Source organism: Carettochelys insculpta, chromosome 27, assembly GCF_033958435.1.
Source record: "Carettochelys insculpta isolate YL-2023 chromosome 27, ASM3395843v1, whole genome shotgun sequence".
NCBI lineage: Eukaryota > Metazoa > Chordata > Testudines > Carettochelyidae > Carettochelys > Carettochelys insculpta.
In genome coordinates this window covers 14146857-14168135 of record NC_134163.1, presented here as the reverse complement: position 1 = coordinate 14168135, position 21279 = coordinate 14146857, and the positions used below count along the sequence as shown (strand labels likewise).

Below are 21279 nucleotides of genomic sequence, written 5' to 3'. Positions count from 1 at the left end.
CGCACTAAGCACAAGAAAACAGCGACATGTCGGCCAGTGCGGCTGCCACACTTGGGTACTGTTATGTCGGATTTGGGTAAGCAAGTGATTTTTAAGTGAGGGGAAATACCACACAAAATCGGACTCTTGCAAGGGGTCCAGCAGCGTGGGGAGGGTGAGACCTCTGTCTGGACCAGGGGGCTTGGTTTGAGCCCCTGCAATGGGGTTCCCAAGATTTCCAGCAGCTGTGCCTCCCGCGGGCACAAACTCCACCCGCCCTGTGACTAAGGGAGGGGCCATGCGGGGCGATGGGCGGCTCACCTGGATTTCTCTGGCGTGGTACATGATGATGAGGCCCAGAAGGATCATGGTTGAAAGGCTGATGAGGCATTTCAGTGCAAATGAATATGAAGACTCCTACAAGGCAGACAGAGGAGCAGCGTCAGGCACAGCTTCCCTCATTCCCCACCCCTGGCAAGGATGGTGCGGACTCTGCCTGTTCAACGGGCTGGGACTTGCTGTTTCCCCATGGCCGGGCAGCCTGGCGAATACCTGGATTCTGCCGCAAGGCGAGAGCCTATCCCTCCGTGAAGCCGCCAGCCGCCAGCCGCTCAGGGGCCAGATCTACACCGAACGCCAGGCGGGCTATGGGATCTCAGGGCCAGTCTGCACAGCAGCTCTGGCGTGAGATCCCCAGGGCAGGCTGATACCCCCAGCGTAGCTGGCATGCTACCAACAGTGGTGTAGCCACGGCAATGGGGCAACGGCTCAGGCTGGCCGCCCAGCGATGTCCCTAGCACCTTGGTTGGGGGTGTCGTCGGGTGGCTAGCCCCTGCTGTCACGGCCACGTTGTTATTTTTAGTGCACAAGCTGTGCCAGCGTGGGTGAGCATCTGGCTGCCTGGGCTGGGAATCACGCCTCCCAGCGGCTGCGGGAATGCACCCTCTAGCCCCAGACTTTGACTGGGAAGACAACACTGGGCTTTTCCTGTCTCTCTGCCTTCTGATGAGCCGCCAGCATCCAGCAAGGATCTGTTCAGCTGCCCTGCTTCTCCCACAGGCCCACCCGTCCCCAAGGAGGTCAGGGCACAGTCAGGGATAGAACCCAGTGTACTAGAGAGTCCCAAAGGATTCTCAGAGGTTACACCTGCCCCGTGTGGCTGGGGGGGGCAGAGCTGAGGCAGCCCAGGGCTGATCACGCCCATTGAGGGCTGCCTTTGACACGTTGGCACCTCGAGGACCCAGTCTGTTCACTAGGACCTTGCACGGGGGTCTGCTGGTTCTCTGGTGACGTGCACAGCGGTTTCTGAGGCTGCAAAATCTGAGGCTCGGCAGTCACACACCATCCCGCTCCCTGCAGCCCAGGCGCGGGTGGCAGGGGGGGCGCCGGGCAGGGCAGCACATCGGGCAAGGGGGGTTGGGTGAAGGATTCTATCAGGTCCCACACCCTGACCATTTCTGTGCTCGCAGGGGGGCTGATTGTTCAGCCCTGGAGAGAAGCCAGCGGAGCTAGAATGATAAAGCAGCTGGGTGAGCCAGGGCTGGTCACACTGTCAGCACAAAACGCCCATCAGCCTCCTACGTCGCAGCGGCAGGCAGGGTCCATCAATCCTCAGCACGGCTCAGGGGAGCAGTGCCTCACCGGGTCCGTGCAACCAGCTGTGTCAGGGGGCGGGGGAGGAAGCAGCCCACGATGTGCCTAGAGCACGCCCACCTCCCCACATCGGTGCGTGCCCAGGTGCGTGTAACATTCCAACTCTGGGGCACCCTTACACACATGGCTAAAGGTGTCCCCCTTCCCCCGGCGTGCTCACCCCGCAGCAAGCCAGGGTTCAAACACACCCTCGTGCTGCCTCTCTCACACACTTTCCTGATCCCGGCCCTGGCGTGTCAGGTGCTGTACAACCACTAACGCAGCAGCCTCGCACTCACCCGGCCTCCGGCTCCCTGCCTGAAACTCAGCCTGAGGCAGGGGCCCTGCACGAGACCCAGGTACTGGATAAAAGTCCCACTTTTGCTCCAGGGCTCGATGCCCAGAATCCTTTGCTTCCCAGGGGTGACGTACAAGGCTGGTGCCCCTCGGGCATAAATGGGGCCTAAGTGGTACCCAGGACCTGCAATGTCTGTCCCCCACATCCTCAGCTTGGCGTCGAGCCAAGCTGCAGGCCTACCTTGGTGTAGATGCCCCATGACAGCTCTGTCTCTGTCACCATGACGACAATGCCGAACATCCCGAAAATCAGGGCGTAGTCGCTCAGCCGTTTGCGCTTCTCGAAGAGGGCCCGCCGGTGGCCCAGCCTGTACCCGATGTTCTGGTTCTTCCTCTGGTTCCGGGAGCGCCGCCCCGCCTCCCCTCCCACCTCCACCCTGGGATCCGAGCACTTGGCCTGCTCCGTCTTACAGACCACCACCTCCAGGCCCGAGCTGTGGAGGCTCTGCAGGGGCTGGGTCTCGGCTCCCGGCTCATGGAGGTTGCACTGGGAGGCGCTCAGGCGGCTCAGGGGTCGGACCACACCTCCATTGTACTTGCAGCTGTTCATGGCTATCTCGCTGGGGTTGCGCTCGCTGGACGCCGGCGGGGAGCCAGCATGGTTCAGAACCTGCGGGGCTGCATTGACCTGCAAGGGGAGGGAAATGGGCTTAGAGAGATGCACCCCAGGGGGGCAGAGAGACCAGTGGAGAGAGAGGACACCTCATCCCCTGCTCAAGCCAACTTGCATGGTGCCCACCTGGCCAGCGGTGTGTGGTGCTCCCTGGGCTACTCTTGACCCCCCGCCCTGTTCCCTGGCAGCAACAAGAAGACTGTGTGTGACACCCCCCCAAAGGCAGGGAAAACCCCGACGTTGCTAGGAGGCAGCACTGTGCATGGCATCCAGGGCTTCCTCTCTTTTTTTAACATCCACGGGCAGAATAAATTTTGTTTGGTGCAGCAAGGTATGTGTTGATGTGCACCACCATAGAAACACATGCTGCCAGTGGTCCACAGATAGCTCCCTTGCAGTGTACACCGGGGCGGCTGTGCTGGAGAGAAGGAAGGGCTGCTCACCTAATTAGGGGCTCAAAAGCCTGGCTGTGCTAATTAGGTACTTGGACCCAGACCCTTACATGTAAGTACCAGCACTAAAAAAGGCCTGGACTCACTAGAGGTGGCCTCACCAGGTGCAAAGAGGAATAATCACTTCCTCGATCTGCTGGCAGTGCTCCTAGCAATGCAGCCCAATATGCTGTTAGCCTTTTTGGCTACCAGGGTCCACTGCTGTCACCTATCCAGCTGCTCACCCACTGCAATGCCCAGGTCCTTTTCTGTATGCTGAAACAACCTTGGGGCTTTAATGAGCAGCTGCAAATCTCAGCCTGAAGCCAGCGCCTGCTAGGACAGCTCTGTGCAGATCCCAGGTTTGTATCCGCAGCTGATCCCCAGCCATGGTCCCTGGCCACAAAGCGGATCCCCGCAGGTTTGCTGGGTTAGACCACCAAGCGCTGGCGCACTCAGCACAAAGCACACCCCGCCCCCTCCCTGTGGCTCACTTGGCATCTGGATCACTCTTTGTCTCACGTTCCCTATAAGCTGAGCAGCGTCTGCTCAGGACAGAGGCAGGTGCTGCCCAGCTGATCAGCAGAGCGCCCACAGCCGGCAGCCTGTGTTTCTGTTGGTGGTTTGCATCCGCGCAGGCCTTGGTGCACAGAACAAAATTTATCCCACACATGGATGGCAACAATTAGCGGACGCACTGTTCGCGTCCACCACTTTGGTGTTCAGCATCCCAGAACGTCAAAGGCTGCAGCAGGAAGTCGGGGGAGAACACGTCTGTCTGGGCCTCTCTAATGAGGCTTTAATGTTTCCTGAGCTGTACAGAGCCACCTCCCTGTCTAGCAAACAGGCCTTTCCAGGCGCTGATTAATAGCCTGCATCTGGCACAGGGCACAGGTTGGGGAATGAATCTCCCATTTGTTAGCCAAGTGCCTGCACGTCAACGCAGAGCACTCACTGCAGATCTGGACTAACGGCTCGCCTCCCGCTCTAGGGCTAGTGCAGCAAGGCCCATCGATGCAGCCGTTGGTAGGTCCAGTTCTGAGGCTCGGTCACCAGTGAAATGGCTTTGTTGGGGCTTGTTGTCTTGTTTGTCTTGTTGCCAGGGGATGTGACAAAAATCACCATCCAAAGCAACAGGACTTCCAGCTTCTCTGCTGGCAATAGAGCAAGGACAGAGAGGAAAGAGGAAAGGCCGTACACACCTTCACTTCGATCTGTGAACTCACACAGATGTGTGTGTGTGCATACATGTGTGCACATGAGCATGGCTACATAGCCACAGGACCACACTGGGGCAGACGATGACCCATCTAGCAGGAAGTGATTGGCCCTACCAGGAGAACTGAGGCTGTGAAAATTTTTCCTGGCCTGAATCCGGACAAAGCCAAAATCTCAAACATTTTCAAAGATGGATCATCATCATGATCATAATAATAAATCAGAGCAGGCCAGCCAGAGTATTTGGCTTTGGTTGTTCCCATGCATTTGATTTTGACTCTTGAATTTCCCTCCTGACCCCTGTTAGAGCTTGGGACTGGTGCCCTGAAGCATGAAGATTAATAGTCCTTCCAAAGCTTTACACTATTTATTTTTCACACTCGCCAGCTATTCTCAACACATTTTTTCTTCGCTTTGCTTTCTGAGCACTGTTACGCTCCTGGCCTCAGCCCTGTTACGCTCCTGGCTTGCTGCACCCTGGGCAGAAAGACACATCATTTGCCAGACCTCAGTTTGCCAGCTTGCAGCTTTGCGGAATGGCCCCGCTTGTTCGTGCAGTCCCATGAAGAGCCTTTTGTTGGGGCTTGTCACTAGCCAGAAGCTTTGCAAGATGTGGCTTGAAAATCAAACCCCGCTTTCTTAAAAGCTGTTGGATTCTAAATGCAGGAAGGCTGGGGGGTAGGGGTTCCCAGGCGAAAGGTGCAGGGGGTTATGGTGCTGAGCGGTGCTAAGCACCATTATCCATCCCCTGATTGCTCCCATGCAGCAGGAAAATGTTACACAACAGACGGGTTCTTGTTGCCTTTCCAAGTACATAGGCAAGGGGGATAGGGTTAGGGTTAGGCTCCAAAGCAGCTGCTGAAAGCCCCAAGGGCAGTGCTAGAGCTTGAATCTGCTGCTCTTGGACACTCCTGAGCAATGGTCCCTCTATTTTTTTCCACCTGAGGCAGAATAAATTTTATTATGTACACCGAGGCATGTGCGGATGTGCACCACCCACACAAACTCACGCTGCTGGCTGTGGGCGCTCTGCTAATCAGCTGGGCAGCAGCTGAATCTCTCCCAGGCAGCTGCCCAAGTGCTCAGCTGACAAGAAACCCTGCTCCTGGGATAGGCTGGGGAAGCCACCCCACCAGCGAGAGCCCTGCTCTCTCTGCACTGGGTTCAGCGCCTGGCAATGCCAAGGAGAGGCCTTTTGCTCCCCAGTGCTGATGGAGGAGGTCCCCTGGTTCTGCTCCCTCCCAAGGGAGCCTGGGTGATGAGTTCTGTGGGGCTGGAGACCCAGGCTCCAGGAATACTCCTGGCCTGGGACCTGATCCAGCGAAGTTCAGGGCCAGGTCTCTCTCCCCGTCCCGCCTGCTCCCACCCAGTGCATCCCCCGGCCCCACCTGCTGCCCCAGGCTATTTAAAACAGCCCAGAGGAGACGTCAGCTGTTGCGGCGTCCTGCTGTTTGCTCTGCCTGACAGCTGGGACCTCCCTGCAACCCCAGGAAGGGGCATCTTTGCTTGCTGAGCCCTGCCGAGCACCCTGGCGGCCAGTGGGAGCTGCAGGGGCAGTGCCTGCAGGCAGCAGCTTTTGGAGACCCCTTGCCCCACCCACCTGGGAGTTGCTGCTAGAAGGGGTGCCCCAGGCAAGTGTCGCACCCCGCCCCCTGCACCCCTTCTGGCACCCCCCACCTCTCGCCTCATCTTTCTCCAAGAGCCTGAAGCCCTTATCCCCTCCTGCACCCCCACCTCATGCCCTCTCCCAGACCCCCACCCACACCCCCATTCCCCCCAGCCCTGCCCCCACCCACGCTCCCTCCCAGAGCCTCAGGCAGGTGGGGGAGGGGGTTTGGAGGGCTGCAGACTCTGGGCTGCCTGGGCACCCTCCAAATTCCTGCTAACCTGCCACTCTGCAAGGGAGGCCCAGCCGGGGCTGATACTCGGGGACTCCTCAAAGGGCCCCTGGAGTCTGCGGCCGGGTGGGGAGTGATGCTACCAGTGGTGCTGGGGTGTGGCAGCAGCTGGTGGTGGGAGATGGCAAATCGGCCCAGTCTCCAAAGACTTGTGGCTGCAGAAGGAATCAGAGGGGCTGGTTGCATCTCCTCGGGGATGAGTTCTGATGGCCAGTGTCTGAACAGGGCTCCTCGTCTGCAGCCTCAGCAGGAAGGCTAAGGAAGCAGCATCAAAGCCACAGTCTGTGTGACAACAGAGAACAGTTTGGAGATGCCCCTCCCCTGGTTCCATCCCCCCATTCCCTCCTAGGTACAAAACCCCCCAGGTACTGTAGCCTCCTGCGACCCAAGGACCCATCAGCCCAGGAGATTCCAGGCAGGAAAACCCCTCATGGAGGAAGAGACACACACGCACCCAGAACAATCCCCCAGTGCCAGAGTGGCTTCATTCAGAGACCTGCTTGGAAAGACCCACGTGCGCGAGAAAACCCACGGGGTCAGAAATGACCTTATGGTTTGCCCTGGACTCCCAGAGCTTTTGGCCTCAGAACGGAGGCAGAGAGAAGCAGGGACAGGGATTATGATCCATCTCACAGAATTCCCAGTCAGGGCTGGGCAATAGACCCCACAGAAATAGAAAGGCCAGGCCAGGCCTGTGCTGCGGGGTGGGGAGCCCAGATACTACGGTGATGGGCATGGGTGAAAAGCAAGCTGGAACTTGATGGAGAGGGCTCCACAGCCAGCTCTGCTGATGACGCTCCCGTCCCTTCATCTCTCCAGCTCCCTGCTGACCATCTTACCATCTCCCATCTCTGGCGGGGTGGCGGGAGGGGGCAGTTCACCAGCACCACTCTCAGGAGGTGCTCAATGCCCCATGCACAGGACTTGGTTCTCACACTCCATTTCCCAGACCTTATGTATCCCAAGAGAGGTGCCACATGCAGCTCCCAAAAGGCCTCATCCTTGTCAGCTCAGTTCCAAACACAGCAAGATACAGGAGGGCATCTGTGATGGGGAGCTGTATACAATATATATGGTGCTACCAGTCAGGCAGGCTCTATTTAAAGGCCCAGGCAGCTGGCCAATTCAAAGAGTAGCACTTAACTGCAGTGCACGTTGGAAACAGAGACCAGAGGTACAGCAGTGCCCAACTTTATTTTATACAGGGCCTCGGTTTTCTAATGTGCACAGCAGCCAGGTGGTAGGAAAAACATCTCTCAGCCTCTCTCTCTTTCCAAGGTTACGTGATAAGCCCATCTGAATAACACACATACACCGATTAGCTAGACAGGCAGACCTGGTATGGGACCATCTAGGTTTTGCACCAAAATGTAAATGCCCTCGCAGAAGACTGCTCTGCAGAGCCTGCTCCCAGCTCAGCTAGCCCACTGCAGAGCAGAGTGTTACAAGGATCTGCAGAAGCAGCCTGAAAGCCGTCATGCACCCAGCTCCTTCCTGCATGGAATAGCTGCAGGCTGGTTAAAAAAAACCCAAGGGATTTCCCAGGACCATAGCCAACGAGGGCCTTTAAAAGCATCCGTCAGGTGCAAACGCACCTGCCAGCACCCTGTGATGCTTGCAGGAGCTTGCAAAATCCCCGAGTAGCTGGGAGCAGGGAGGGTGAAAAACGGAGGCTGTTGACTCTGGAGTGGGCGAGTGGGGCTGAGAGAGGTGAACCTGCCCACCTGTGGTTCTGTGGACGGGTGTCACCAGGGGCATCAGAGGCAGCCCCAGCTCCTGGAGGGTGACAGATACAGGCAAGAGAACACACAGTCCGAAGGCAGAATAATATGCAGCACTTTGCATCGTCCAAGCTCTGCATAAAACACTGTGGAGCTCATTCACAGCCCACATGCTGCTGCTGGCTCCTGAGGGCACCCCCAGAGCAGAGGCAGCCCTGACTGAGGGCTGTCACCCCACTACAGACATACAGAGACCCTCCACTGACCACTGAAATGCAACCACCTCTAGGGTGCAGCATGCCAGCTGCTTAAAGAGAGCAACAGGAACAATCCTTCATGATACCAGCAAACGGCTTGCTGCACAGAGGCAGCACTTGAAAGGGCACAGGAATCTGCCCAGGAAAGATCCCTCTTGCATGTCCCATCCAGCTACTGATCAGGCCTGGCTCAGCTTAGCAGAGAAGACCTCACTGTGTGACATGCTGGTCACAGAGTGGGGGGTCCCCAGGCCCTGCCCAACATCCACAGTCGGACGTGACTCTCACTCAGCAGGGAGAACAGACAGGTTATGGGGTGACAGGGACATAGTGTAGAACAGACCTGTCAGCACAGGGACCAGAAGCCGTCAGAACCATCCATCCTGGGGAGAGGGGCCCAGAGGGGATCCCCGAGCCAGGCCCTGGCCCCCTTCCCCCCTCTGCAGCCAGACCAGACTGCCCCACCTCACAGCCCAGTTCCAAGTCAACCAGCCAAGCCCCTCCTCCCGCCTTTGTCCTGTTTTCTGGGGAGGGAAGGGCTCACCTGGTGCCTGGGTTACAGAGGCCATGGAGGACCATTGTCTATGTGAGAAAAGTCATCACACCCAAACTCCCCTCACCACTGATATTGTGCCTGGGGAAACTGAGGCACCCACATGGAGTTACTGCAGGACAGTAGGAAACACATGCAACCCAGCCAGGGGACTCTAATCCCCACAAACCCCACTTCATCACAGCTGGCTACTCCCAGAGAGCTGGGAGTCCACTCCACTTCCCACACGGCAGGCAGGGAACTACTCCAGCCAAGAACTCCCTGGAACTTGGCTCTGCCCAGTTTCTTGCCACCAGGTGGCAGACGGCACAAAATCTCCCATCTCCCTGCAGTGTCGGGAGACTCATTTTTGCAGAGCCCTGGAGAGCTTATCTGGACAAAAATTAATGAACGAGGATCCCAGGAACAAAGCCAAGGGAGCCAACAGGAGTGGGAATGTTCTGTTCTGCTGGGCTGGACCTGAGACATGTCATGGAAGGATCCAGGGTGAGCCAGCTTCACCAGGGCACCAGAAAACACAGGGAGCGAGTTACAGGGGAAGGTGATCAAAGCACAGGCCACCCTGCTCCCTTTTGGGTGGAGGAAGGGAGCCTGGGGCAGAGAAAAGAGGTAGGTTTGAGACAGCAAAGGCGGTCCAGAAGGGTGGAGCAGATCAGACCTTCCCCAGGCCCGACACACCCTTGCCCTGAGAATGGGGCTCATTTCCACTTTAGCCGTGTGACCAACAGATGTCTCGCTTTGCTGCGAATGCCACAAAATATCAGGGGGGAAAAACCCTGAAAAGTTTCACATTCCTTAACAAATCAAAAGGAAAAGGAGACTTGTTTTGAGTGGAACGAGCCCTTTTGCTTTGATTTTGAGCATTTTTTGAATGGCTTTAATTTTTTTTCTTTCTTTTAAAAAAGCAACATTAAAGGAAACTTCAAATGAAAAGTCACAGCAAGTCCGTGAATTGCAGCCATTCAAGTTTTGTGGATTTTTTTAAGAGTTTCCCCCCCGCAAAGCACTTTGGCAAATTCACAAAAAAATTCTGGTGTCATCAAAGCAGCATTTGGCATGGGGGAAAAAAAAGTTGCAGTCAAAAACTCTTAATTTCAACAGCAGCCCAGTTCTCATTTCAACCAGAGAGGCGCGTGCACGCATGCGTGCGCGCACTCACACACACACACACACACACACACACAGAGACACCCGTCTGCCTGCAGTTGTGACAGACAGCACACAGGCTAAAAATCACGCATGCCCACTGTCTCTTTCACTCACACACAACTTGCAATCTACAGCTGCTGCTGTAGATACACATAAGAAAACACACAATAGGTGCCTGCGCGCGTGTGCACACACACACACACACACACACACACACAAATTAGGCAGGTGTAGAGGTTTACTCTCTCTCATTCCCACTTGCAACTTAATGGGCACTTACCCCTCGTGGGCAGGCAGCAAGGCCCCAAGGTACCAATCAGCTATGCCCAGTCCTCCCTGCATGCTGCCCGTCTGCACCGGTACCTGCTCAGTGTGTCCCCAGGAGTCCTGCCCCCTCCAGAGCCCTCTGGAAGCACGGAGCTCCTTGTAGCTAAGCGGGAGTGACATGGCTGGGATAATTACAGCCCCAGCTCTCCCGCCCCCAGCCCGCCACTCTCCTGCCGCCCGAGCGCTGCCAGTGGAACCCCACCCTCCACATGGCACTGGCAGCATAATTACGGGGCTGAGTAGCAGAGTCGCTTTAAAAAGGGGGAAGGAGGAAATCAGACAAAAATTAGCCTGCCCTGCTGCCTTGGAAGCTGACACTGGGAGAGACGGCGGGGGAATCAGCACTCCTGCGTGTGCAGCCCTTCAATGGGCTGAATTACAGAGCACAGGAAATTCGGGACTTTCTGCTGCACACTTGCCAGAGACAAAGGGCGGGCAGGCTGCCTGCGGTCCGGGGGCAGGCGACCGAAATAACTACGGGAGCGGTTAAAATTAAACCACCTCCCTCCCCACATTTTGCCTCCTGCATCTCACCCCGCTTTGGGACCTAGACATGTGCTAATCTGGCCCTGGGCTGTGGTCACCCCCAGGTCACCCTGGTCACCATTAAAATTAACCGATGTACACACAGCAATAAAAGGGTCAAACAGAATTATAACTAATTACAATCTAACTAACTTGGCTCTGCGTAAGCACGCGAGCTGGGATCTGTACAAAGCCCAGATCTGGTGTCACTCCAGGTCTGCAGGTGGTGGGAAACTGGGAATAATTTGGCAGATGGGGGGGTCATACCAGCCGGGCTGCGTCCCTCATTCCCCACATGACACCCATCGAGAGCAGGGCGTTAAAGTAGATGGCTCTCTCCAGGGTCATTGCCTGACTGTGCCCGTGATTTAAGGGACACAGAGATGGGCTGAAGTAGGCCTGCCGGCTGCCTGCGGGGGCCAAAGGCAACTCAGGCACTCAGGGTGGAATTTCGGTTCAACCCCAAAGTTGAATTTCCAACGTGCCAGTTTTAGAACTAGGGCGCGGAACAGAGAGAAAACTAGATGCAGGATGTGAAATGTTACAAGCTGCAGGTAAAGCCTGCGGCACAAACTCACCCAGCATCCCTGAGGAGGTCCCGCAAGTCCATGGAGCAGAACAGAAAGCAGCTTCCCGCCCCTGCCACTTGCCAGGTGTATGGTTAGAACATACGTGAATGAGAACTCCTGGCTGGGGCTCCTGCCTTTTGGAGGGAGTGTAGCCTAGTGGTTAGAAAAGGGCTCTGTGAATCAGGACTCTCTTGTTCTGTTCCTTGCTCTTCCATTGCCATTAGCTCCCCCTGAGCCAGGAAAAGAACCCAGGAGTCCTAACTCCCCACCCCCCGTTCTAACCAGTAGGCAACTCTCCCATCCCCATGGCAGGAGCAGCCTGAAGACTTCCCAGTTCCCGCGCTGGTCGGTTTGGTTTCTCTAGCCATGCTGGGCCTGCGGTTTGTCTTCTGGATGGATGTGCTCCAGGCCTGCACCGTCAGCCAAGAACCTCAGGCAGCCACTGGACTAGCTCTTCCTTCATGTTTCCTGGAGGCGTGGGAGACTAATGGGCTGTCTGCTTCTTCAGGGCACCTTCCACACCGCCTCTTAGGAAACAGTTCCCAAGTGATGCCCATTTGCCCAGCGCTGGCCCTTCTCCAGGGCTTTGGGCTCCCAGCCATGTTGACGCCTCACCAAACAGGACGGTCACAGCCACTGTATTTGGTACCAGCCCCTCCAAACAGTTCTGATGGGTGTCCTGCTTCAGGCCATGGGTCTGGCTGTTGGCAGGTGGGGGTGGTGGAAGTCAGGCTGCTGGGGGTAGTGGCAGGTGCACCCCTGGTTTGAAGTATGGGTTGAACCTCTCTAAACCGGCGCTCTCTTGCCTGCCAACATCTGTAATCCGGACTGATTTGAGTTAGTCCGACAACCACTTATCGGGGGGGTGGCCAAGTTCCCACGGTCCCATAAGGTTCGTTTCCAGCCACCAGGCTTGGCTCTCCATGTTCTGGGCTGTTATTTAGCTGTAACTTACTCCGAAATGTCTTCTAAGAGCCCAGCAGTTAGTGGAAGTGCTGGTAATGTGTTAAACAACATTGACCCCCCCCCCACGTTCTGGCAAATTGCCTCATTTGGCAGCGGTCAGGTCCCGAGGGTGCCAGATGACAAAGGTTCAACCTATAGAAATAACAAGTCGAATATGCGGTGTCCCCCTTCAGCACCCGCACTGTAAGAACCTTCTTCCAGTGTCGCCAGGGCAGGAGGTTTCTAAACGCAGCGCCTGTGCCCAGTCCTGTCTCCCCATCGCTCAGCCTCTGTTCGGTCCTGATAAAACCAGCCCTGGCATCACGCATGGGGGAGGCCAGTTTGCAAAGCCGGGGCCTTGGCTCCCATGGGTGTGGCCTCACACGCCTGGAGACACCCCTGCCCCGCATCCAGCAAGCCAGGCTCTGGGGAGGGCGGGGGCACCTCCCTCCAAGCTGGGAACCCTTGTGAGGAGGGAATCCCCCCTCAGTCTCTTGGGGCTGAGGTCAGTTCTTTTGGTTACTGCGGTGCAGCCCTGGAGCAGCTCTGCTGACACTGCTACAGCAGGGACCAGAGGTGGAGTAAGAGACATTGGGCTGTAATGCCTGCAGGGCCAAGCTCCGTGGGCTGTGATGTTACCCACCCCGTGTGATGGGCAATTGGGTTGGCGGCTCTCTGGGCCAGGGCTGATGGACCAGGACGGGGCTGGCGGGAGGGCAGCTCTCTGAACTTGCAGGCGATGTGCCTGTAGGGCAGAGATTGATGGCAACTGTTCTCTGCAGGGTTAAGTGACAATCCAGATCAGTGTTTCCTGAGAGCTGAGCACATGGGTGGCCGCCCAGGAGAGATTCAGGTGCTGCCCATCTGATTAGCAGAGTGCCCAGAGTGGGCAGTGTGTGTTTCTACCGGTGGTGCAAATCCACACATGCCTTGGTGCACAGAAAAAAATTTATTCCACCCGTGAACTGAAAAAATGAGAGGGGACCCTGCCCCAGAGGCCCAGCTCTCAGAGCGTTCAAGGCTCCGTTCACTCTTTTGCCTTCCCAGCACAAATCACAAGGCAACCCGCAAAGCCTGGGGAACCTTCCTCTGCCACGGCTGTTAGACAGCACCAGGCATTTAAGCGTCCCTTGTAACAACACACCAGCCTGTGTCTGGTATCTCACATCACCAGCCCCTACTGCCTGCACTAAAGGGCCTGACGGTAACCTGCTCACATGGCTCTGTGTGGTCCAGCCACTAGAGGGGGACAACGACCTGCACTGTGTTACCGCAGGTCACAGCTGGCTGGCACAGGCAAGGTGTTTCCACCTCAAGACTGGCTTTTGTTAAATGCTCTTTGAGGGATGTGCTGGAATAGCTGATGCTCCACACAGCTCTGGGCCTGGGGTCCAGAAGATATGGGAAGAATTTCCGCAGGACTGAGGAAGAATTTGCAAGACGCTAAGCACTTCTGAGTCATTTCTAGTAGATGGCCATTATGCCCAGGAGTTATATGGTGCCTGTCTCCACAGGACAAGGCAGAGCTCACGATCTACTGGGGAAACTGAGGCATAGAGCAGGAACGTGACTTGCCCAAGCCTTGAGCTGGAGCTGGAAGCCAAGAATCCTGATTAACATCCCTGTGCTTTTATCTCCAGCCACACACCCTCCCGAAGCCAAGGAGAGAACCCTGGAGTCCCGACTCCCAGCTGAGTTGAGTCTTTCCAGAGCACCTTGCTCCCTCCATTACGCTTGGTCTAGCTTTGTGTTCGAGTAGCACCTAGAAGAGCCAAAGAGCTCAGGCCACATGGTGAGAGAATGTTCCCACCTGGGAGGTTTTTACCAGAGGCAACACATGCGAAGATGGGAAGGGAACCTGAGGCGCAAAAAGACAGTGACTTGCCCAAGGTCACAGAGCTGGGAACAGAACCCAGGTTTCCGGCCACTGCCAGTACCTGAGCCCCAGTTCTTGAGCCCCCTGCAATCAAGTTAACAAGCAGGATCACTGCTGGGGGAAGGTGCTACCCTTGTTCCCTACCCAGTAAAACTCAGCACAGCATCTTCATGTACCTGTCTCAGGCCGCTCCAGGAGTTACAAAGCGCTTAAGGCAAAGGCGGGGGTCAATGCTGTGAGTTTGCCCCCAGCCAGCCCCGAGCTGCTGGCAGAGGCCCACACACAGGGCTGTGGTGCCTGGTATCCCAGGCCCCATTCAAACCAAGGGAAGGTTCAGCCCATGGCTCAGGATCTCATTAAGGATCCTTTAAATGGGGACCGAGGCTGTAAAATGGATCGGGCCTGTGGCTGGTCTGTGCTGCCAGGTGGCTTTTGCAGGTGCCTTTTCCACTGAGCAGCTGGGAGCCCTTTTCAGACGTCAGCTAGACAGGAGTTATCTTGCACTGTGCAGCTGGGGAAACTGAGGCTCAAAGAAATGGGAAGTGGCTTGGCCCAGATCACACAAGAGCAGCCCTGAGCCTGACAGCCACAGAGCCCCACGCCCGGTCCTCTCAGTGGCTGAGCAGTGCATGGCAGCAGCGCTTTTGGATTGCGCACCATTCCAAACGCAGCAGTAGGGGAGTGGGAGCTAACGGCTAGGGTGGAGCCGGGGGACTCAGGACTCCCAGGTTCTTCTCCCTGCTGTCAGCGAGACGTAGGGTAGTGGGAATAACAGGCAATTCGGAGGCTTGGCTCTATTTGTAGCTCTGTGCCCAACAGGATGCATGACCTTCAGAGTGTGTTCTCGCACCGGATAACAATGGGCACTGGCCCCCACCCCCGGCAGGCCTGGGCCTTTCATTGTTTATTGCCCGGGGTGGGTGGGGTTTACATCATCTTTGGGAAGCACGTTGCCATCTTCCTTCAAAGTCACAGCACGGCAAGGCAGCACGCTGTCATTCGAGCAAATCCCCTTCTGCTTCCATGGAGCTCGGAGGAGCCAGGCAGAGGTCCTGATCCTGAAAACCCTCTTCCTCCCTCTGGGAGCCTGTCCTGACACAAGTCCCCTGCCACATGTGGCTGAGCAAGGCGAGGCTTGCAGGATCGGGCCCATACATCAGGGCTCCTTTGTCGCACATCCAGACACAGCGGGCAGCAGGAGGGGCACGTGTGAGAGACAATGTGATGCACAAACACACCTGGTGTTCCCGGTACACTGAGCACTTGGGCTGCTGCCCGGGTGAGGGTCAGGTGTCACCCAGCTAATTAGCAGAGCACCCACAGCTGGCAGCCTGTATTTCTATGGGTGGTGCACATCCGCACATGCCTTGGTGCACAGAACAAAATTTGTTCCACCCATGGATGGAAAAAAATTAGAGGGAGCCCTGCCTGAACCTCTTCTTTGGGGCAGATCACAAAGCCTTTTCCTAGTCTACTTCCCTAGCTTTCCTGGGGCTGTGTTTGGTGGTGCTGCAGGAGAGGGACCTGGGACACGTATTTGGGGTCACAAGAGGCTTTTAGAAGCCCCCGACTGTCAGATCCATCTGCACCATTTAGATTCTGCCTTTTGGACTTGATTTTGGAGTGGATAAATTTTATTGTGGGAAATGTGCAGATTACATACATTGAGAGCTGCCCACGGGACCCTGTCTCCAGACTAGCCTCTATTGGGGTGAAGTCCGTGGCTGTCACTGGATGGGCACCTTCCTTTCTTAGGATTCCAGCTTCCTTGTTCTATGCTGCCTGCTGCATTTGCAGGGCGGGCTCCCACCCCAGACTAGTCCCCCACCTGTAATAGAGATGCCCTTTCTCAGCAAACAAATGCTGCTGAAAAGTCACAACGCTGGTGTTTGCAGCCATGCAAAGGTTCCTTGTTAGGGTTTTAAACGTCTGCCTCCCCCAAAAAGGCAGCTCTCAGACATTCTCAGGACGCAAGTCGTCCCTAAGCAGAACAATATCAACAAGGGTAAATTCTGACCTCATCACTGACTCAGCACCACTGCCACAGAGCGAGCCAGACTGCCTTCTGGTTTAAATCAGGGAAGCCTCACGGACAGCAGGAAAGTGATGCTGATTTATAACTGGGGGGGGATCTGGCCCATGGGCTTCCAGGGAGCAGTGCCATTTACACCAGTCGGAGGTCTGGCCCAGCTGATTTCATCAGAACTAGGGCTGGTTTTCCCCCAGCTGATCCGGACCATTTGTGGAAAGACACCGTCACCTTTGCGGGGGAGGGGAGTGGGGTGGGTATTGGAAGCAAAGGGGGTCATTCTAAGGACCTGGAAAAGAGCAGAGGATTCCTGTGCTCTGAAAAGACCACGTACTGCATTGGTTGTCACTGACCCACAAAAAGAGACTAAATTTAATCCAAGCAGGTTCAAAAATGTGCTTCTCCTGGTCCCGTTTCAGAGTCTCCTTCCCCAGCGCTGCTCAGATTCACCCCCCAGGCTGTGATGCAGGCAACAAGGACGTGAGTGTGACACTTCTATTTCTCTGTCCCTTTATCCAAAGTCCCCACCCCACCCCTTCTTCCAGTGGCTGAGCTCTGCAGCTGCTGGTGGCAGACCATTTGAAATGAACATTGCAGCTAATTCTGTAGACTCGGTGGGCGCAGAGAGAGAGAAGGACCCCTTCCTTTTGTAGCCATAACCATTGATTTGTGCAGGTTTTTGTCCCACTCTTTCTGCAGGCCAGGTTAGGGAAATACTGTCAAGCTACTTCAATGTTGCAGGGTTGGATGGCTGGACTTGCCTGCAGAAGCACTGAACTGTCAAGCTACCCTACATGGAGATGCAGACACGAAACTTGCTAAGCTCATTTTCTAAGGCTCTTGTCACCCAACTAACTTCCCACTCCGTTAGGAAGTGACATTATGGGGTTTTTAAAACCACCACCACCACCAACAAAACCAACAGTTGTTACTCCAAATTCCTTCTAATACACAACATTATTCACAACTCAAGACTTGATGTTAAAGTCTTGGCTCCCTTTTGAGAGGCTAGCAAAGGCAAAAGCACCACGAAGGGTACGTCTGTTCCGGTTTTTCCATCTCTCTGGCGAAGAATCAGAGATCGTTTGTTCTCTGTAGAAAACCTTGCCGCCCATTACTAGGTTAATTAAAAAAGAAAACATTCTGATGGTCCAGCTGAGAAAAAAACCAGCACGTTGAGGGGGATGTAAAGGCCCAACATAAAACCACTGAATTTAATGGGCTTTGGATAAAGCCCAGATATATTGAGTGAGATTTTCAAAGGAGCTTGGGGCCCCTTGTCCATTGAAAGGTGGAGCCTGTGCATGGATGGATACACACCACCCACTCTTCTTTCTCTCTACTACAGCTACTCATTCGCTTCCACCGCAGAGGTCTCTGCCCAATGCCCGGGACACCAGACCACCCAGGCTGAAGACTGGTCCCCTCATCCCAAGCCTTCTGCTCAGTCATGGTTTGCTGACCACCTGAACAGGGAGGCTCAGAGAATAGCTGAGGTGTCCTAAGTCAGCAGACCCTCTCCTGAACAGACAATTTCCTGCATTGGGCGTAACAGGCCGATAGAAAGACTAGATCAAGTGAGTGGAGCAAAGCTGCTGCTCAGTTGTTGCATTCGCCTGCCCCAGCCTGCCAGTGCTCAGGCCTCATCCACAGATGATCAAACAGGGACTTTCAGTGCAACTCCCCGGAAACCAGCCCACCAGGAACCAGGTGGGGGTGACCCTCAAGGTTAAGGGAAGAAATAGATGTGAGCACATCAGGGATCCTGAGCCCACTCACTTCCCAGGCCCCCTTTCCCAGACACAGATCCAGCTGAGACCTAGCCAGGGGCCCAGCTCCCCTCTCCCCATTCCGCAATGCCAGAAGAGTGGGATGGTGTGCTCCCCTCAGGTGGAGGAAAGCTGGCTAAGGACACAGCCACAAGGCAAAGGGCATCATTTTGCACCCTTCCAAACAACATTATCTCTGAATCATTCCTTAGGCCCTGGCTCAGACCCCCATGGACTGGACTGGCCCGGCACAGAGACTGACAAAACCCAACTGAATTTTTAGCCGCTTCTACAACCCCCCCTCCCAAACGCAGCATCACCCCCTTCCGCCGAGACACAAACAGCGCTGAGCCTGCAGACCTGACAGCCGAGCTCCTGCATCCAAAACCCTCTGCCATGCCAGCGCCAGCACCAGCTGGTGCCCCAACCCCCTGATGACCTCCAAGCTTCCCGCCAGTCCTACGAGTCTGTGACTTCACTTCCACCAGGTGAAGGGCTGAAGTTTGAGCCTCATCCAAATATTCTCGGCCAGGCCTAGCGGAAGGGCCCTGTCACCTCTGGGGGATTCCCGCAGCCTGGGGAGGTACAGATCTACCCACCCCCTGCCCTTCCCGGCCACACAAAGCAGACCCGGCTGTGCACCTACATTCTCCTGGGCCAGCAGCAAAAAGTGGCAGCTCCTGGGACAAAGATCGGCAGGCAGCCAAGCCCCGCTCCCCCGTTTGCTTGGGACTATCAGGTTGTCCCCCCTTTACTCCTCTCTTGCCATTTCCTGGACTCAGAGAGAGCAGGGCAGCTAGCGGCTGGGGTGCATTGTGTGCGCATTGCAATGCACGGACACACGCGTGCACGCACACACACATATGTACATGCACACACAGACACACTCACATGCATGCACTTACGCGCACGCACACGCACACACAGACACACTCACATACACACACTCACACATACACGCACGCACGCACACAAGTATGCACATGCACACAGACACACTCACATACACGCCCTCACACACATACATGGACGCACATACACACACAGACACACACACATACACACACTCACACACATACATGCACGCACGCACACAGGCACACTCACATACATGCACTCACACACATACACACATGCAACAATATGCACATGCACAGACGTATGCGCGCGCGCACACACACAGAGGCAGTCACACACCCTCACACACACACGCACGCACGCACACCCACAGGCACACACGCAAGCACATGCACACACAACACGCACACATACAGGCTCTCGCTCTCTCTCTCACACACACACACACACTCCCCCGCGGGGGGCACCAACCTGCCCAGCTGCAGCGGGAGCTGCGGGGACCGAAGTGCGCCTACCTGCTGCTCCGGGGGGCTGCGGGGCCCGCGGCGCGGGGGCTGCCCCTGGCCGGGAGGCCGGGCGCAGGGGAGGCGGCTGCGGCAGGAGAAGTTTGCGAGGCGCTGCGGGCGCTCCTCCAGCCGGCGCGGCGCGGGGCTCCCTCCCGGCGGCTGGCAGCGGCGGGCGGGCTGCGGGGACCCAGGCGGGCGGGGGCAGCCGGGCTCCGCAGCGGGGGGCGCCGGAGAAGGGGGCTGCGGGCGTGGCGGGAGGCGGCGGCCGGCCGGGCTCCGGCGCTGGACAGCTCCCGGGCGCTGCGGGCGGTGCTGAAGGACAGCTCCCTGCGCGCGCCGCGGCATGGCCCGCTCGCGGCTCCCCGGGGCGCTGGGGGAGCCCGGGCGGCCCGCCTGATTGGCGGCTTCGGCCAGCTCGGCCCTCGTGACGCAGCCCGCCCCCCGCTCCGGGGCTCAGAGCCACGCCCACCCCGGGAGAGGGGCTGCTCCCTGCGCACCTGGCCTGGGGGGCAGAGCTGCTCCCCAATGGGGCAAGGCAGCTCCCATGGGAGCCAGGCGGGTCTCCCCCCGGCCCACGGACCCCTATTGCACCCCCAGTCATCGCCCTGCGCCCAGCTCCCGGGCCAGGTGAAGGAAGCAGGGACCTCAGGGCCTGCCCTGTGCTCAGGAAGCCCCAAGAGTGAAGCCAAAATGCTCCCCCTTGGGTCTGAATCAGGCTCAACCCTGGGTCCCGGGGCCCTGCCGTCCTTCCCCTTACCTGTGCAGGCCAGGTACCCGGCTGGGGCTGCCCCTGCCTTTGAGAACACCTGGGGTGTCTGCCCGGGGGCTGCCAGGGGCTCTTCTAAGGAGGCCTCTTGCTCTGTTTGTCTCCTGGACACCAGGGGCTCCTGGGTTCCCTACGTACCTTAGCGGGAGAACACAGAGAAATCCTCAGCAGAGGAAAACTACAAAGCTCATGCAAACAGCTGGCCCAGAGCGCAATGTCCACACTCACCCTATCGTTTGATGCCACCAGCTTAGCACAAGTTCAGGGCCCTGTCTCAGCTAAACTACTGAAACAGGGAACCCTACCCCCATGTGGATGGGGTTACACTGACACGCATGCTTACACTACTCCCATATGGAAAGGGAATAAGTGTAAATCCACACACCTTTACACCAATATAACTGCATCGACATTAGGGATCATACTCGTAAAAAAATCATCAGGAAAAATCACTTCCACCCTGCCCTGGTTCTACTGGTGCAGAATCTGTGCAGAGCCACTGAACCTAGCGTACAGAGTTAAGGCTAATATCCTATGGGGCTTTGCAGCCCTGGAATAATTATTAGCCCCTTGAAGGAGAAACTGAAAAAAACCTTTTGGTGTGACAAGCCTCCAGCTTAAGAGTCTGTTTATCTCCGGCAATACTTAATGACTCAAATTTAGAGAGCAGATGAACCATTATGATCAGCTAACCTAACCTCCTGCAGAACACAAGCTACAGAATTTCAACCTGTCATTTCTGCTCCTTATCCAAGAGCTTGTGGTTGAGTTGAAGGATGTATTTCAGAAAGGTCTAATCTTAATTTAAAAGGCTGTAAGTGGTGGAGGTCCTCTACTTATGGGGAAAGAGAGCTACTAAAGGGTGCTATCCAGAAGGCTGAGCATCTTCTTGCCTTTCTTGCTTCAGTTATCTATGAAAAAGTTAATGATGACCAGGTACTCAAGTAACATGAACAAGGAGGAAGTAGCTCAAGCAGAAATAGGTTAAGGAGACCAGAGAAAAGTATTGGTATCACCAGGAAGATGAAATTCATCCTAGGATACTTAAGGAACTAGCTAAAGATATCTTGGAACCACTACTAATTAGCTTGGTGTGTCCAGGGAGGATGAGTGAGCTCCCAGGGCAGTGAAGGACACATTAAAACAGGGAAGCTGTGAATCAGAGACCGGTCAACTTAACTTTGGTACCTGAAAAGCTGCAGGAATAAATTACTCAGCAATCCCAAACACCTGGAGGACAATGGGGCTATAAGGAAGACTCAACAAGGATTTGACATGAAAAAATCATGCCAAGCCAAACC

At 56.0% G+C, this 21279-nt stretch overlaps 1 protein-coding gene across 1 annotated transcript in view; it reads right to left on the bottom strand.

Moving 5' to 3' along the window:
- The window catches only part of KCNN1 (potassium calcium-activated channel subfamily N member 1), a 66233-nt gene that overhangs the window by 22511 nt on the left and 22443 nt on the right, over positions 1 to 21279 (bottom strand). The window contains exons 2-3 of the mRNA XM_074978364.1: positions 2150 to 2596; positions 301 to 396 (exon numbers count right to left, since the gene is read on the bottom strand). Of these exons, the coding sequence (XP_074834465.1) occupies positions 301 to 396; positions 2150 to 2518 (465 nt within the window). The 5' untranslated portion in view covers positions 2519 to 2596. The remainder of the gene's footprint in view (positions 1 to 300; positions 397 to 2149; positions 2597 to 21279) is intronic.